The sequence below is a fragment of the Salvelinus fontinalis genome, unplaced genomic scaffold (genome assembly GCF_029448725.1).
Source record: "Salvelinus fontinalis isolate EN_2023a unplaced genomic scaffold, ASM2944872v1 scaffold_1381, whole genome shotgun sequence".
In the NCBI taxonomy this organism is placed as follows: Eukaryota; Metazoa; Chordata; class Actinopteri; order Salmoniformes; family Salmonidae; genus Salvelinus; species Salvelinus fontinalis.
Window position 1 is genome coordinate 1 of NW_026601590.1, and position 17,981 is coordinate 17,981.

At 45.4% G+C, this 17,981-nt stretch overlaps 1 protein-coding gene across 1 annotated transcript; it reads left to right on the top strand.

Annotated features, from left to right (window-relative positions):
• The first annotated feature begins 7 nt into the window (after nucleotides 1–7).
• Nucleotides 8–3,387, top strand: LOC129849192 (protein jagunal homolog 1-B-like). The gene is made up of 2 exons (XM_055916153.1): nucleotides 8–1,029; nucleotides 1,209–3,387. Exons 1-2 carry the CDS (start codon nucleotides 869–871, stop codon nucleotides 1,669–1,671), a joined length of 624 nt encoding a protein of 207 aa, XP_055772128.1. The 5' UTR covers nucleotides 8–868; the 3' UTR covers nucleotides 1,672–3,387.
• The last annotated feature ends 14,594 nt before the right edge of the window (nucleotides 3,388–17,981 follow it).

Sequence of the window (17,981 nt, forward strand, 5' to 3'; positions counted from 1 at the left end):
TAAGACTGTTATCTGTACTCCGCACGGCAAGCGGTACCTACTGCCAACAGGACCCTGGACAGCTTCTACCCCTTAGCCACAAGACTGTTAAATAGTTAACCAAATAGCTACCTTTTGAGTCATCACATACGCTGCGGATACTGCTTATTATCTATCATGTTGCCTAATCACTTTACCCCTACCTATATGTAAATATCTACCTCAATTACATTGACTCAGTACTGGTACTCAGTGTATATAGCCAAGTCATCATTACTCAGTACTGGTACCCCATGTATTTTGTCAAGTTGTAATTGACTCAGTACTGGTAGCCAGTGTATATAGTCATGTTATAATTGACTCAGTACTGGTACCCCGTGTATATAGCCATGTTATCATTGACTCAATACTGGTACCCTGTGTATATAGCCATGTTATCATTGACTCAGTACTGGTACCCTGTGTATATAGCCATGTTATCATTGACTCAGTACTGGTACCCTGTGTATATAGCCATGTTATCATTGACTCAGTACTGGTACCCTGTGTATATAGCCATGTTATCATTGACTCAGTACTGGTACCCTGTGTATATAGCTAAGTACTTGTTACTCATTGTGTATTTATTCTTTGTTATTATCTTTCTATTATTGTTCTATTTTTCTCTCTGCATTGTGGGAAGGGCCCGTAAGTAAGCATTTCACTGTTAGTCTACACCTGTTTACAGTGCATGTGACTAATGCAATTTTTAATTCATTGGTATTGCTCATTTCATACAAATTGTATTAGTTCTATTATTTTAAAGGCTATTGGCTACTGCCATTAGGTTACGATGTCTTCGAGAGTGATAACGAATGCTGTATACTTATCTGCAGTTCTGAAATAACAAATGAGCACCTTAGAAAGCTCTAACACAATGAATTACATGTTTTACTTTGAGTTTTTTGGACAGGCGGTAACCATGGCTTCCCGAGCTGGACCTCGAGCTACTGGCACAGATGGAAGTGACTTTCAGCACCGCGAGAGAGTGGCCTCACACTACCAGATGAGGTTCGCTCTCATTTGAATGGTTTTGCCTTTTAGTCATTTAGCAGACGCTCTTATTACAGACCGGCTTACAGGAGCGATTAGGGTTAAGTGCCTACATAAAAACAAGATGACAGGTTTTGTTCACAGTGACCCATTTGAAACATCACATTCTTGTGCTTCTCCTCTGTCTTTCTCATCAGTGTCGCCCTCAAGTCCGAGATCCGTAAACTGAACATCGTCCATGTTCTGATCTGGCTCCTCTTAGCTGCCCAGGTGACAGTGAGCCAGCTGAACCTAGTGTCCCACAGCGTGGTGGCTGCTCCCTATCAGTGGGAGTACCCCTACCTGCTCAGTATCATCCCCTCCCTCTTCAGCTTCATGGCCCTGCCCAAAAACAACATCAGCTACCTGGTGATCTCCATGATCAGTGCCGGTCTCTTCTGCATAGCACCGCTCATCTACGGGGGCATGGAGATGTTCCCGGTGGCCCAGCAGCTGTACCGCCACGGCAAGGCATACCGCTTCATCTTCGGCTTCTCTGCTGTGTCCGTCATGTACCTGGTGATGGTAATCGCGGTGCAGGTGCACGGCTGGCAGATCTACTACAGCAAGAAGCTGCTGGACGCCTGGTTCACCTCCACACAAGACAAGAAGAAGAAATGAGGACAGAGGATTAAATTATTTAAACAACTGACAAGGAATGACTATTGCTGCCTGCCACTGTCTGACACCACTTCTAGGCCCATCTTCCATCTATATTTGAATTCTACATCCCCATCTCGCCATCCCTAATTGATAGTTGTAGGACTAATTGGAATCCTTTATACCACTCAGCAGGCTGTCCTGTCGTTTTCCTGGTAACCCTCTCACCTCCATTATCTCATCTCCTGGCTCTGGAGCCTGTGGACAGATTAAGACTTGAGTTGTCTGAGACTCCAGGGTTTAATGTTGACATGTCCTGCTGCCTTTAGAAACCCATCCTCTTTATATCTCATCCTGATCTATGGAGATGGCTGCCATAATCTGTCCCCCAAGGGATCGTATGCTAGCTACTGTACCTCCAGTCTTAGCCATATGTTCTAATTACCGCTCCTTCCTCCACAAGTTTGCACTTGTTCACTGATTTGAAAGGAAATGACTGGAATAATAAATATGGTAGAAACTCCCACTAGACCAGGGATAGGCAACTTTGATGGGGGTGGGGACCACAAAACATCTGAACTCATCATGAGGGGCCGCAGTAGCTCTCGGGTCTACCTAACCTTGGGGTGACAGGTAGACTAGTGGTCAGAGCGTTGGACTAGTAACCGAAAGGTTGCAAGATCGAATCCCCGAGCTGACAAGGTAAAAATTTGTTGTTCTGCCCCTGAACAAGGCAGTTAACCCACTGTTCCTAGGCTGTCATTGAAAATAAGAATTTGTTCTTAACTGACTTTCCTAGTTAAATAAAGGTTAAATAAATAAACTCATCCACACATACAGTCAGAGCCTTTTGGGGGCCCTAAGTGGAATTTTGTGTGTGTCCCACCTTGCGAGCACAAAGTTTTAGCGCCCCCCCCCCCCCCCCCCCCTAATGACAATGGAGAAGGAAAAAAGTACGTTTTAGAATTAATTTCCTGATATTCTACACAATTTGCTATGGGGATGAGAGATTTTGTAATTTAACTAATTTCATGGAATTCTAATCATTTGCAATAGGGTGGAGAGAAATGTTTGCAGTTTTTATTATGATATCTGAGTGAGAGTTTCTTACAAAATCAATTGGGCCCCTCCCCAGTTGGTAATTCAACCATGATTACTACAAGTTTAGATCGCTGGCTAGACTATCTTACCAGTCTAAACAAATGTTAGCTGACATGTGCTAATTGAGTGAATATCAGTGACTGACATAACAAGAGAGAAACTGCTGATGCACAACCAAACATTGAAATTGCACCTTGTGTTTTCTACTATTCTAACTTTCAACAGTAAGTTGAGAACCCGACTGAGTTCCTCATTTTTTTCTCTTTCATTTTTGGAAATGTATTCGTGGGCCAACCTCGGACCAGCAGTTTCCCATCCCTGCTTTGGACAGTGCCACTGCGAATCCAGTGTTTTTAGATTTGTGGGTGAAATAGTGAACGAGTGTACACTTCAGGAGGCCGGAGTTATAGTTGGGACATACCCATGACTAGGTCAGGGCATGATGTGGCCTTAATGAGAGGAGGCATCCAGAGCTGAACGGAAAGGGTTCAGAGAAAGACAAGAGCAGTGGTCAGATTGCGTCCATATGGTTGTGTGCTGCTGTCAATGCACATTTTCATGTTGACAGTACTCAACAATTTAATTGTTTCTAAATGAGATGTACATTGTTAAATAACAATAAATGGCTATGCTGTAGCAGCTTTGCGTCTAGGCTATTATTGAATGAATTAATCATGTCAATGTAACGGCATCATTTGTCATCTCTGCAGTTGGGTTCATCTGTCTTATTACCATGGTTACTTAAGGAACAACTGCCTTTCATTGGAACAGTTTTCTCTTAGTATATGATGAGTTTTGTGTGACATGTACTTCAGCATTGAACCCCTGTTCTAGAGAAGTACACCTTCTAGTGGCCTCAAATTCTAATCCAGACCTCCAAGACATTTATCACTTTAAAAAAAAAATCTAATCCTCGAATCAGGAGATATAATTACACCTGCTCTAGTGGAATTTTTTTTCTTCTGTTTACCATAACATGTACTGTACCTTCCCAGCAGCAACAAAGAATGTTTTGCATAGAGAAGGGTAATGCTATTGGTTGACTGGTCCTCACAGTAATCATCCATGTGTATCCTATTTATTCATCCTGTCATGTCTGATCTATTTTCCCCCAAAAATTTGCTTCGTTGTCTTTGCTGATAATGTTGACAACGTGCGTTGTGTTGAAACCAACGTATAGTACTTTCCCCTTAATTTCAATACTAAATCATTATCTGGTACCTGCATGTTAATGCAGACTCTGTAATAATAATATATGACCTCACTGATTTTACAGTTTGGTTTATGAATGTTAAAGTTTGGTTTATAGTCAATGATTGATTAATGTTTTGTCTGTGCTGTGAGGTTGTCATAGCAAAAGACAGTTGTCGTGTCTTTGGCTATGCCGGATTAAGTGATATGACATGCTGTTCTATAAAATCATTTCTCTGTATTTAATATTTCCTGATTTTAAGCTAATCAGGTAAATAATTAAATAGAAAGTCGGGGCACCACGAAATAATGTTTATAGAACTTATCTTCCGAATAAACTCTTAAAGACCTGGTCATCTTTTACATCAATAGCAGTCAATATTTAACCGTCGCCTTATTCAGTCTCATCTGAAAGTTGTAAATTCTTGGTTATTTTCACGAACCCTGGATAACAAGTTGAATCAGCAATACAAAATTTGGTTTATTTATTTACTAAATACCTAAATAATCACAGAGTGGATCATACATTGATTACAAATGTCATAAAGGAAAATGTTCCGAGCGGACGGAACCGATATGACGGCTGGTTACACAAAGAAAGGGGGTTGGGTTTTGAATGAAAGAGCGGGAAGACTGAGGAACAAAAAGATTTTGTGTCTCTATCGGGCTGTAGGCAGCTACTCTATCGTAAATACAGAATCTTATGCATTCTAAATAAACGCCCATTTGGAAAAGGAAAATGCAATAAATATTTACTCTGAGCTGCGCTTCGATCGGTTGGTCGTAGATGGGAGGCCGGGTTGTCCTTTGAAGAATGTCTGGTGGTAGAACGGATACTTGGTTGTACCGTCGTCATGTGGTAGTACTGATACTCTGTCCGTCCTCTCCTAGCGCACGTCTACAGTTGCTGCGCTAACACAATGGCTAGGAGGTATCACTTCTTTAGTGAATAAGAGTTCAAAGTTCATACCAAGTTGTCATACTTTAAGCTCATGCTATATTCTGGCTGGTATAGTCGAAATTCATCCTTCCGGCGTGTAGGTTGTCACCTTCACATTGAAATTCTATGCTAATTTCGTTAGGTTCTTGCTGAGGTTTGCTTAGTTCTGTAGGTGGTCTTTGTCCTTTCAACGTGGGGACCTTAAGTCCGCACGTCCTCGGAACAGAAAGTTACATTTTTGTAAAGGGGCTTGTATAGGGTTGGGAGAGAGGGCTGTGTTTCATAGTTTACAACCGATGTCTGTTCACATGGGCCACTGAGTTGAGCATAGTTCACCCATTGAAAACCAAATCTCTCATTTAGAAGCTAAAATTATATTTAATCTTTTCACAAATAGTTTCATATTTAAACGTTTAAATTGCACAACAATTCCATGTGAATCTGATAATTAGAATGTGTAGACTTTCCAAGATACAGTTTGTCGTCCTATCATCAGTAATAATGTCTCAGACGCAACTGATCTGACATCATTCATTAAGTACCAACGCATATTTTCAACTGGTTGGATTACTGAAATATGGTTCCGTTTCCCACCTTTTGATGTTCCCAGACTCTCTATGTTAACAAAGGGATTTTCAATAGTCACATCGGTATAGTAGAGAGAGGAAAAAGTATTTATGAGGGTCATAAACCTCCCTTAACAGGCCAACGTCATGACACAGTAGCATCAATGAAGACATTGTTTCAGACTTTATTTTTATCCAAACTATTTAGATTTATCGCTAAGCTATTGTTTACAGACTGTCAATAGACTACTATCAGGTCTCAGATTCAGTTGATAACAGAGTTGCTTTTGCTACCAACTCTCTACCGTTTATTGGCAGTGATAAAGATTTATTTCTCTCATAAAGTACAGTAGAAAACATTTCTACACTGATGCAGACACAATGAAACTGGAACAGCATGGATCATCTTCTATGCTTATAGGAACTGACACTATGTATCCTTGTTTATGTGGTTTACTGAGTTGATTAACTTTTTTTAAAGTCTCTGTTTCACAGGGGGATCTCAGCACATCATCTGTCATTCCAACCACCATTGACATAACTACCTCAACTACTTACACTCACACTGACAGTCCAGCTACAGACACTCCAACTACTGCTGCCCCTTTAACCCTTGACCAATAATCGACATCCACGTCTTCATCTCCCGGGGAACAGTAGGTTAACTGCCTTGCTCAGTGGTAGAACGACAGATTTTTACCTTGTCAGCTTGGGGATTCGGTCTAGAAATCTTTCAGTTACTGGTCCAACGCCCTAACAACTAGGCTACCTGAGGATTTCCTTGCTTGCTTATGGCCTTATACAGCTTGTTGAGTGCGGTCTAAGTGCCAGCATCAGTGTGTAGTGGGAAATAGACGGCTACAAATAATATAGATAAAACTCTCTTCAAACTGTAGGTAGTGTGGTCTACAGCTTATCATGAGGTACTCTACCTCAGGCAAGCAATGCTTCGAGACTTCCTTAATATTAAAAATTGTGCACCAGCTGTTATTGACAAATAGACACACACCCCCACCCCTTGTCTTACCAGACATAGCTGGTCTGTCCTGCCGATGCACGGAGAAGCCAGCCAGCTCTATATTATCCGTGTTGTCGTTCAGCCACGACTCGGTGAAACATAAGATATTACAATTTTAATGTCCTGTTGGTAGGATAATCTCAAACTGAGATCACCCAGTTAATTTTCCAGTGATTGCACGTTGGCCAATAGAACGGATGTTAGAGATGTGTCACCCACTCGCCAACAAATTCTCACAAGGCACCCCGATCTCCGCCCCCTGTATTTCCGTCTTTTCTTCACACGAATGACACGAATTTGGGCCTGGTCTTGGGGAAGCACTATATCCTTCGCGTCAGACTCATTAAAGAAAAAAAATCTTTGTCCAGTTTGAGGTGAGTAATCGCAGTTCTGATATCCAGATGCTCTTTTTGGTCATAAGAGACCGTAGCAGCAACATTATGTACAAAATAAGTTACAAACAATGCAAAAAAACAAACAACATAGCACAGTTGGTTCGAAGCCCGTGAAGGGCAGCCATCCCCTCCAGCGCCATTATCATTATCCAACCTACCAGGCAGTCTGAGGTCCTGAGCGCTCTGGAGCAGGTCTTCTTCAAGGATAGCTCTGTACTTTGCTCTGTTCATCTTTCCCTCGTTCCTGACTGGTCTCCCAGACCCTGCCGCTGAAAAACATCCCCACAGCATGATGCTGACACCACCATGCTTCACCATAGGGATGGTGTCAGGTTTCCTCCAGATGTGACGCTTGACATTCAGGCCAAAAACTTCAATCTTGGTTTCATTTTGGAAAACCCCAAGCGTGCTGTCATGTGACTTTTACTGAGGAGTGACTTACATCTGGCCACTCTATCATAAAGGCCTGATTGGTGGAGTGCAGCAGAGATGGTTGTCCTTCTGGAAAGTTCTCCCATCTCCAGAGGAACACTGGGGCTCTTTCAGAGTTACTTGGTCACCTCCCTGACCAAGGCCCTTCTCCACTGATTGCTCAGTTTGGCCGGGTGGCCAGCTCTAGGAAGAGTGTTGATGGTTCCAAACTTCTTCCATTTAAGAATGATGGAGGCCACTGTTCTTGGACACCTTCAATCCTACAAAAATGTTTTTGTACCCTTCCCCAGATCTGTGCCGTGCCTCAATCCGGTCATGGAGCTCTAATTGTCCTTCGACCTCATGGCTTGTTTTTTTCTCTGACATACACTGTCAACTGTGGGACCTCATATAGACAGGTGTGTGCCTTTCCAAATCATGTCCAATCAATTGAATTTACCACAGGTGGACTCCAATCAAGTTGTAGAAACATCTCAAGGATGATCAATGGAAACAGGATGCACATGAGCTCAATTTTGATTCTTACAGCAAAGGGTAAATACTTTTTTGTAAATAAGGTATTTATGTTTTGGTTTTCAATAAATTTTCAAAAATGTCTAAACACCTCTTTTCGCTTTGTCATTATGGGGTATTGTTTGTACATTGATGAGGAAACAATTGTATTTATTCCATTTTAGAATAAGACTAAGGTAACAAAATGTGTAAAAAGTCAGGGGTCTGAATACTTTCCGAATGCTCTATATGGCTGCATACATGGGCTCCTGAGTGGCACAGGGTCTGTAGTGACGCCTCTAGAACTGACATGTCTAAGGCACTGCATCTCAGTTCTAGAGGCGTCACTACAGACCCTAGTTCGATTCCAGGCTGTCTCACATCGGGCTGTGATTGGGAGTCACATAGGCCGGCGCACAATAGGCCCAGCGTCGTCCGGGATTGGCCGGGGTAGGCCGTCAATATAATTAAGAATTTATTCTTAACTGACTTGCCTAGTTAAATAAAATGCAAACTACCAGGCAATAACAACATTCTGTCTTTAGGACTGCCTGCGGTTGTGGTGGCCCTCACCTTAGGAATTAGTTACAGAGTGGATGATCCACTGGGTTACAGGCAGGAGGAATTGTGAGTCAATACTGTACTATATTACTACTGGACTACTTCTCTGTACTATACTGTACTGCCCATAGGAAAAAAATCTGTTCACTCAGATAGCCACAAAAGATCTGGAGGATATCTAGAGCTTCTCAATTTTGAATCATTCTGTGACCATTTGTGTCTGGGTTATTGCTCCTAAAGGCCCGTTAGGAGAAATATTGAGATGTTAGAGACTTCTATGATACATATATAGGACACATGAAGATGAATTGAGATGATGGTTTTAGCAGAATTCGAGAAGTATGATCAGCAGAGGTTTCATCATTGTATACCGTTGAGCTCATCCTTGCCTCTGTTATTTTAAAGGAGCAATAATGATAAGTTCCTGAGACAAGTTTGAGACTTTTATTAGGCTAATGATCTAATGATCATTTCAGAAATATCGAAGAAGTATGAGCCATAAAGGAGATCTCTACATTGTATGTGCAACGTCTCATCCATGTCTCATTTATTTCTCTTAAAATTACTACAGAAGCTATACATCAGCTTGATTAATGAGATGAGACAGTTGAGAATTTAATTTGTTAGCGTTCATTTGCAGTATTAATGATTAGCTGTTCAAAACAAGAATGAAAACTGATACAGTTCAACAAATGTATTCAACAGTGTTTATTATATTAACAAAGCATCTCACTTTTCATTCCCAGCACTCCTTTTTGCACACTGCTGCTACTTGCTATCTATGCATAGTCACTTCACCCCCTCCTACATGTACAAATTACCTCAACTAACCTGTACCCCTGCACACTGACTCGGTACCGGTGACCCCTGTATATAGCCTCGTTATTCTTATTGTATTACTTTTAATTTTAGTCTACTTGGTAAATATTTTCTTAACTCTTCTTGAATGACACTGTTGGTTAAGGGCTTGTAAGTAAGCATTTCACGTAAAAGTCTACACTTATTGTATTCGACGCATGTGACAAAGTTTGATTTGAGATTATTTACGTTCTTACAGTTAATGGAAACCAAAATGAATATACAGCATATGCTCTTGTACATATGCTCTTGTATTAGTTAAACCCCAAAATAATATTGTAGAGATGAAAATAGGCAGTTGTCACCCACCAGATGTAGTCAACAAAAAGTCTAACCTACATATGACACCAAGCACATAACAGTATGTTCTTAAGTTAACCTTATTGCAAATATGAACATTGCACACAATTTTTTTATTTATTTATTTATTTTTTTCACCTTTATTTAACCAGGTAGGCAAATTGAGAACACGTTCTCATTTACAATTGCGACCTGGCCAAGATAAAGCAAAGCAGTTCGACACATACAACAACACATAGTTACACATGGAGTAAAACAAACATACAGTCAATAATACAGTGAAAAATAAGTCTATATACAATATGAGCAAGTGAGGTGAGATAAGGGAGGTGAAGGCAAACAAAATATATATATAAATAAATAAAAGTATAAAAAAGGCCATGGTGGCGAAGTAAATACAATATAGCAAGTAAAAAAAAGTAAAAAAAGTAGAGATAGTAGAGATAGAAAAAAGTAGAGATAGAAATAATGGGGTGCAAAGGAGCAAAATAAATAAATAAATACAGTAGGTAAAGAGGTAGTTGTTTGGGCTAAATTATAGATGGGCTATGTACAGGTGCAGTAATCTATGAGCTGCTCTGACAGCTGGTGCTTAAAGCTAGTGAGGGAGATAAGTGTTTCCAGTTTCAGAGATTTTTGTAGTTCGTTCCAGTCATTGGCAGCAGAGAACTGGAAGGAGAGGCGGCCAAAGGAAGAATTGGTTTTGGGGGTGACCAGAGAGATATACCTGCTGGAGCGCATGCTACAGGTAGGTGCTGCTATGGTGACCAGCGAGCTGAGATAAGGGGGGACTTTACCTAGCAGGGTCTTGTAGATGACCTGGAGCCAGTGGGTTTGACGACGAGTATGGAGCGAGGGCCAGCCAACGAGAGTGTACAGGTCGCAGTGGTGGGTAGTATATGGGGCTTTGGTGACAAAACGGATGGCACTGTGATAGACTGCATCCAATTTATTGAGTAGGGTTTTGGAGGCTATTTTGTAAATGACATCACCGAAGTCGAGGATTGGTAGGATGGTCAGTTTCACAAGGGTATGTTTGGCAGCATGAGTGAAGGATGCTTTGTTGCGGAATAGGAAGCCAATTCTAGATTTAACTTTGGATTGGAGATGTTTGATGTGAGTCTGGAAGGAGAGTTTACAGTCTAACCAGACACCTAGGTATTTGTAGTTGTCCACATATTCTAAGTCAGAGCCGTCCAGAGTAGTGATGTTGGACAGGCGGGCAGGTGCAGGCAGCGATCGGTTGAAGAGCATGCATTTAGTTTTACTTGTATTTAAGAGCAAATGGAGGCCACGGAAGGAGAGTTGTATGGCATTGAAGCTCGCCTGGAGGGTTGTTAACACAGTGTCAAAAGAAGGGCCAGAAGTATACAGAATAGTGTCGTCTGCGTAGAGATGGATCAGAGAATCACCAGCAGCAAGAGCGACATCATTGATGTATACAGAGAAGAGAGTCGGTCCAAGAATTGAACCCTGTGGCACCCCCATAGAGACTGCCAGAGGCCCGGACAACAGACCCTCCGATTTGACACACTGAACTCGATCAGAGAAGTAGTTGGTGAACCAGGCGAGGTAATCATTAGAGAAACCAAGGCTGTCAAGTCTGCCGATGAGGATGTGGTGATTGACAGAGTCAAAAGCCTTGGCCAGGTCAATGAATACGGCTGCACAGTATTGTTTCCTATCGATGGCGGTTAAGATATCGTTTATGACCTTGAGCGTGGCTAAGGTGCACCCATGGCCAGCTCTGAAACCAGATTGCATAGCGGAGAAGGTGTGGTGGGATTCGAAATGGTCGGTAATCTGTTTGTTGACTTGGCTTTCAAAGACCTTAGAAAGGCAGGGTAGGATAGATATAGGTCTGTAGCAGTTAGGGTCAAGGGTGTCCCCCCCTTTGAAGAGGGGGATAATCGCAGCTGCTTTCCAATCTTTGGGAATCTCAGACGACACGAAAGAGAGGTTGAAAAGGCTAGTAATAGGGGTGGCAACAATTTCAGCAGATAGTTTTAGAAAGAAAGGGTCCAGATTATCTAGCCCGGCTGATTTGTAAGGGTCCAGATTTTGCAGCTCTTTCAGAACATCAGCTGACTGTATTTGGGAGAAAGAGAAATGGGGAAGGCTTGGGCGAGTAGCAGAGGGGAGGGCAGTGCTGTTGACCGGGGTAGGGGCAGCCAGGTGGAAAGCATGGCCAGCCGTAGAAAAATGCTTATTGAAATTCTCAATTATAGTGGATTTGTCGGTGGTGACAGTGTTTCCTATCTTCAGTGCAGTTGGAAGCTGGGAGGAGGTGTTCTTATTCTCCATGGACTTTACAGTGTCCCAGAACTTTTTTGAATTTGTGTTGCAGGAAGCAAATTTCTGCTTGAAAAAGCTAGCCTTGGCTTTTCTAACTGCCTGTGTATATTGGTTTCTAGCTTCCCTGAAAAGTTGCATATCACGGGGGCTGTTCGATGCTAATGCAGAACGCCATAGGATGTTTTTCTGTTGGTTAAGGGCAGTCAGGTCAGGAGAGAACCAAGGGCTATATCTGTTCCTGGTTCTAAATTTCTTGAATGGGGCATGCTTATTCAAGATGGTGAGGAAGGCATTTTTAAAAAATATCCAGGCATCCTCTACTGACGGGATGAGATCAATATCCTTCCAGGATACCTCGGCCAGGTCGATCAGAAAGGCCTGCTCGCTGAAGTGTTTCAGGGAGCGTTTGATAGTGATGAGTGGAGGTCGTTTGACCGCTGACCCATTACGGATGCAGGCAATGAGGCAGTGATCGCTGAGATCTTGGTTGAAAACAGCAGAGGTGTATTTGGAGGGCAAGTTGGTTAGGATGATATCTATGAGGGTGCCCTTGTTTACGGAATTGGGGTGGTACCTGGTAGGTTCATTGATAATTTGTGTGAGATTGAGGGCATCAAGCTTAGATTGTAGGATGGCTGGGGTGTTAAGCATGTTCCAATTTAGGTCGCCTAGCAGCACAAGCTCTGAAGATAGATGGGGGGCAATCAGTTCACATATGGTGTCCAGAGCACAGCTGGGGGCAGAGGGTGGTCTATAGCAGGCGGCAACGGTGAGAGACTTGTTTTTAGAGAAGTGGATTTTTAAAAGTAGAAGTTCAAATTGTTTGGGAACAGACCTGGATAGTAAAACAGAACTCTGCAGGCCATCTTTGCAGTAGATTGCAACACCGCCCCCTTTGGCCGTTCTATCTTGTCTGAAAATCTTGTAGTTGGGGATGAAAATGTCAGAATTTTTGGTGGTCTTTCTAAGCCAAGATTCAGACACGGCTAAAACATCCGGGTTGGCAGAGTGAGCTAAAGCAGTGAACAAAACAAACTTAGGGAGGAGGCTTCTAATGTTAACATGCATGAAACCAAGGCTATTACGGTTACAGAAGTCATCAAAAGAGAGCGCCTGGGGAATAGGAGTGGAGCTAGGTACTGCAGGGCCTGGATTCACCTCTACATCACCAGAGGAACAGAGGAGGAGTAGGATAAGGGTACGGCTAAAAGCTATGAGAATTGGTCGTCTAGAGCGTCTAGAACAGAGAGTAAAAGGACGTTTCTGGGGGCGATAAAATAGCTTCAAGGAATAATGTACAGACAAAGATATGGTAGGATGTGAATACAGTGGAGGTAAACCTAGGTATTGAGTGATGATGAGAGAGATATTGTCTCTAGAAACATCATTGAAACCAGGTGATGTCATCGCATATGTGGGTGGTGGAAATGAAAGGTTGGATATGGTATAGTGAGCAGGGCTAGAGGCCCTACAGTGAAATAAGCCAATAAACACTAACCAGAACAGCAATGGACAAGGCATATTTACATTAAGGAGAGGCATGCTTAATCGAGTGATCAATAAGGGTCCAGTGAGTAGAGGTTGGTTGGGGTCACGGCGATCCAGACAGCTGGCCGGGTAGATGGCTATCGGTAGCAAGATAGCATAGGATGGAGTTCTATTTTTAGACACCTCGTGCGTTTCCGTCGGTAGATTAGTGGGGTTCCGTGTCTTGTAGAGGGGATCAATCCGATTGGCAAAATAGATATAGTGACCCAAGAAAAAAAAGAAAAAAAATTGTCCGAAATACTTATTAATAAGATAGCAGCCGATAAGACAGCTAACGATTAGCGGGCCCCAGGTGAGCGTTCAGGTAACGTCGCGACGGAGGTGCCAGTTGGATAACTCCCTCGGGCAGATAACGTCGGCAGTCAATCGTGAAGGCCCGGTGGGGCTCCGTATCTGCAGCAAAAAAAAAAAAAAGCCGGTGGGGCTCCGTATCTGCAGCAAAAAAAAAGCGGGTCTGGATAGGTGACTGTAGTCCAGGAATGGCTGATGGAACTCCTCAGCTGGCTAGCTCCGGAATAATTTAAGTTTGCTCCGGGATCGACGTAAGCCAATAGTCACACGGTTTGCAGCTAGCTAGCTGCGAAATCAAGGTGCAAATGTCCAGCGCCTGCGGCTGAAATCCGGGGAAACTGAGAGAAAAGAAAGGCCCGGTATGCTCCGGTCCGAGTCGCGTTGCACAAAAGTGCCGGTAGATTATCGAGCTAAAGGAATAGCTGATGACCACAAAACGTGGGCAGCTGAAACACCAACGCTAGCCAGCAAGCCGGCTAACTTCTGGGCAGCTTCAGATTCGCTTTCGGCTAACTTCTGGTTAGCTTTCTGGCTAACTTTTGATTAGCCCCTGGTTAGCTTCACTGTGGATTTTCAGATTTGAGGTAAATAATACTTTTTTGTTGTTATTGGTGAGGCGGGTTGCAGGAAAGCTTTTGTAGTTGAGTTCTTGGATAATAAAAAAATATAAAAGATATGCGAAGAGGGTGTAAATATATATATACAGGACAAGACAGTACGAGAACAAAAATGACGTCTGAACTGCTAAGCCATCTTGCAATCAATCAACAAACAAAACTACTTGAGCCAATACTCTGTCCTGCTCTGGTCCTACACTTGTTGATGAATGCCTTCATCGATTCCGGTCCAACCATCCAAGGTAGCACATCGCAAGACATAGGCTGGATGTCAAGATCGTCAAAGGGAGAGAGAAAGGACCAAGGCGCAGCGCGTGGAAAGTACATCCTCTTTATTTGAGAAAGAAGACGAAACAAACACTAAACAAACTACAAAAACAACAAAACAGACGACCGTGAAGCTATACAAAACAGAAGTGCTGCCACTAAACACTCTGACATAGACAATTCCCCACAAACAGCTAAAGCCTATGGTTGCCTTAAATATGGCTCCCAATCAGAGACAACAATAACCAGCTGTCTCTAATTGAGACCCAATTCAGGCAACCATAGACTTTCCTAGATACCTACACTCAACCATAGACACAGCTAGACTTCTATACTAAACATAAACCCAACTACTCTAATAAACCCCCTAAACTTTACAACCACCCTAGACACTACAAAAAACACATACATTCCCCATGTCACACCCTGACCTAACTAAAACAATTAAGAAAACAAAGAATACTAGGGGCCTCCCAGGTGGCGCAGTGGTCTAGGGCACTGCATCGCAGTGCTAACTGCGCCACCAGAGTCTCTGGGTTCGCCCCCAGGCTCTGTCGCAGCCGGCCGCGACCGGGAGGTTCGTGGGGCGACGCACAATTGGGCTAGCGTCGTCCGGGTTAGGGAGGGTTTGGCCGGTAGGGAATTCCTTGTCTCATCGCGCTCCAGCGACTCCTGTGGCGGGCTGGGCGCAGTGCGCGCTAACCAAGGAGGCCAGGTGCACGGTGTTTCCTCCGACACATTGGTGCGGCTGGCTTCCGGGTTGGAGGCGCGCTGTGTTAAAGAAGCAGTGCGGCTTGGTTGGGTTGTGCCTCGGAGGACGCATGGCTTTCGACCTTCGTCTCTCCCGAGCCCGTACGGGAGTTGTAGCGATGAGACAAGATAGTAATTACTAGCGATTGGATACCACGAAAATTGGGGAGAAAAGGGGTTAAAATTTAAAAAAATAATAATAATAATAAATAAGAAAACAAAGAATACTAAGGCCAGGGCGTGACATAACCCCCCCCCCTTAAGGTGCGAACTCCAGGCGCACCAGCACACAGTCTAGGGGAGGGTCTGGGTGGGCGTCTGTCCACGGCGGCGGCTCCGGCACTGGTCGCGGTCCCCACCCCACCACAGTCACTACCCGCCTCCGTAGCCTCCTCCAAATGGCCACCCTCCACATTAACCCCACTGGATTAAGGGGCAGCACCGGACTAAGGGGCAGCACCGGACTAAGGGGCAGCACCGGACTAAGGGGCAGCACCGGACTAAGGGGCAGCACCGGACTAAGTGGCAGCACCGGGATAAGGGGCAGCCCCGGGACAAGGGGCAGCTCCGGACTGAGGGACGGCAGCTCCGGACTGAGGGACGGCAGCTCCGGACTGAGGGACGGCAGCTCCGGACTGAGGGACGGCAGCTCCGGACTGAGGGACGGATCCTGGCTGGATGACGGCTCTGGCAGATCCTGGCTGGACGGCTCTGGCGGATCCTGGCTGGACGGCTCTGGCGGATCCTGGCTGGACGGCTCTGGCGGATCCTGGCTGGACGGCTCTGGCGGATCCTGGCTGGACGGCTCATGGCTGGCCGACGGATCTGGCTGCTCATGGCTGGCCGACGGATCTGGCTGCTCATGGCTGGCCGACGGATCTGGCTGCTCATGGCTGGCCGACGGATCTGGCTGCTCATGGCTGGCCGACGGATCTGGCTGCTCATGGCTGGCCGACGGATCTGGCTGCTCATGGCTGGCCGACGGATCTGGCTGCTCATGGCTGGCCGACGGATCTGGCTGCTCATGGCTGGCCGACGGATCTGGCTGCTCATGGCTGGCCGACGGATCTGGCTGCTCATGGCTGGCTGACGGATCTGGCAGATCCTGTCTGGTAGGCGGCTCTGGCAGATCCTGTCTGGTTGGCGGCTCTGGCAGATCCTGTCTGGTTGGCGGCTCTGGCAGATCCTGTCTGGTTGGCGGCTCTGGCAGATCCTGACTGACGAACGGCTCTGACGGCTCGGGGCAGACGGATGGCTCAGATGGCGTTGGGTAGACGGATGGCTCAGATGGCGCTGGGTAGACGGATGGCTCAGATGGTGCTTGGCAGACGGGCAGTTCAGGCCCCGCTGTGCAGACGGCAGACTCTGGCCGGCTGAGGCGCACTGTAGGCCTGGTGCGTGATGCCGGAACTGGTGTTACCGGGCTGGGGACACGCACCTTCAGGCTAGTGCGGGGAGAAGGAACAGGGCATACTGGACCCTGGAGACGCACATTAGGCCTAGTGCGTGGTGCCGGAACTGGTGGTACCGGGCTGGGGACATGCATCTCAGGGCTAGTGCGGGGAGCAGCAACAGGACGCATAGGACTCTGGGGACACACAGGAGGCTTGGTGCGTGGTGTAGGCACCGGTGGCAAAGGGCTGGAGACACGCACCATAGGGCTAGTGCGTGGTGTAGGCACTGGTGGTACTGGGTCGGGGCGTGGAGGTGGTGCCGGAAATACCAGACCGTGCATGCGTACTGGCTCCCTTGAGCACTGAGCCTGCCCAACCTTACCTGGTTGTATGCTCCCCGTCGCCCGACCAGTGCAGGGAGGTGGAATAACCCGCACCGGGCTATGTAGGCGAACCGGGGACACCATGCGTAAGGCTAGTGCCATGTACGCCGGCCCGAGGAGACGCACTGGTGACCAGATGCGTTGGGCCGGCTTCATGACATCCGGCACAACCTCAATCTAGCCCAGCCGATACGTGGAGCAGGAATGTACCGAACCGGGCTATGCACGAGTACAGGAGACACCATGAGCTCTACTGCGTAACACGGTGTCTGCCCGTACTCTCGCTCTCCACGGTAAGTACAGGGAGTAGGCGCAGGTCTCCTACCTGACTTCGCCACACTCCCTTTAAGGCCCCCCCCAAGAAATTTTTGGGTTGTACTCACGGGCTTCCAGCCTTGCTTCCGTGCTGCCTCCTCATATCGCCTCCTCTCGGCTTTAGCTGCCTCCAGCTCTTCACGAGGGAGGCGATATTCTCCCGGTTGTGCCCAAGGCCCCTTACCATCCAGTATCTCCTCCCATGTTCATGAATCCTGTGTAGGTGGATCCTGTTGCCGCTTGACACGCCGCTTGGTCGTAGATTGGTGGGGAATTCTGTCAAGATCGTCAAAGGGAGAGAGAGAGGACCAAGGCGCAGCGCGTGGAAAGTACATCCTCTTTATTTGAGAAAGAAGACGAAAACAACACTAAACAAACTACAAAACCAACAAAACAGACGACCGTGAAGCTATACAAACAGAAGTGCTGACACTAAACACTCTGACATAGACAATTCCCCACAAACAGCTAAAGCCTATGGTTGCCTTAAATATGGCTCCCAATCAGAGACAACAATAACCAGCTGTCTCTAATTGAGACCCAATTCAGGCAACCATAGACTTTCCTAGATACCTACACTCAACCATAGACACAGCTAGACTTCTATACTAAACATA

Coding starts and splice junctions, on each gene's coding strand:
- LOC129849192 (XM_055916153.1), top strand. CDS start 869: ATGAGCACCTTAGAAAGCTCTAACACAATGAATTACATGTTTTACTTT. Junction 1,030..1,208: donor GCCTCACACTACCAGATGAG/GTTCGCTCTCAT, acceptor CTTTCTCATCAG/TGTCGCCCTCAAGTCCGAGA.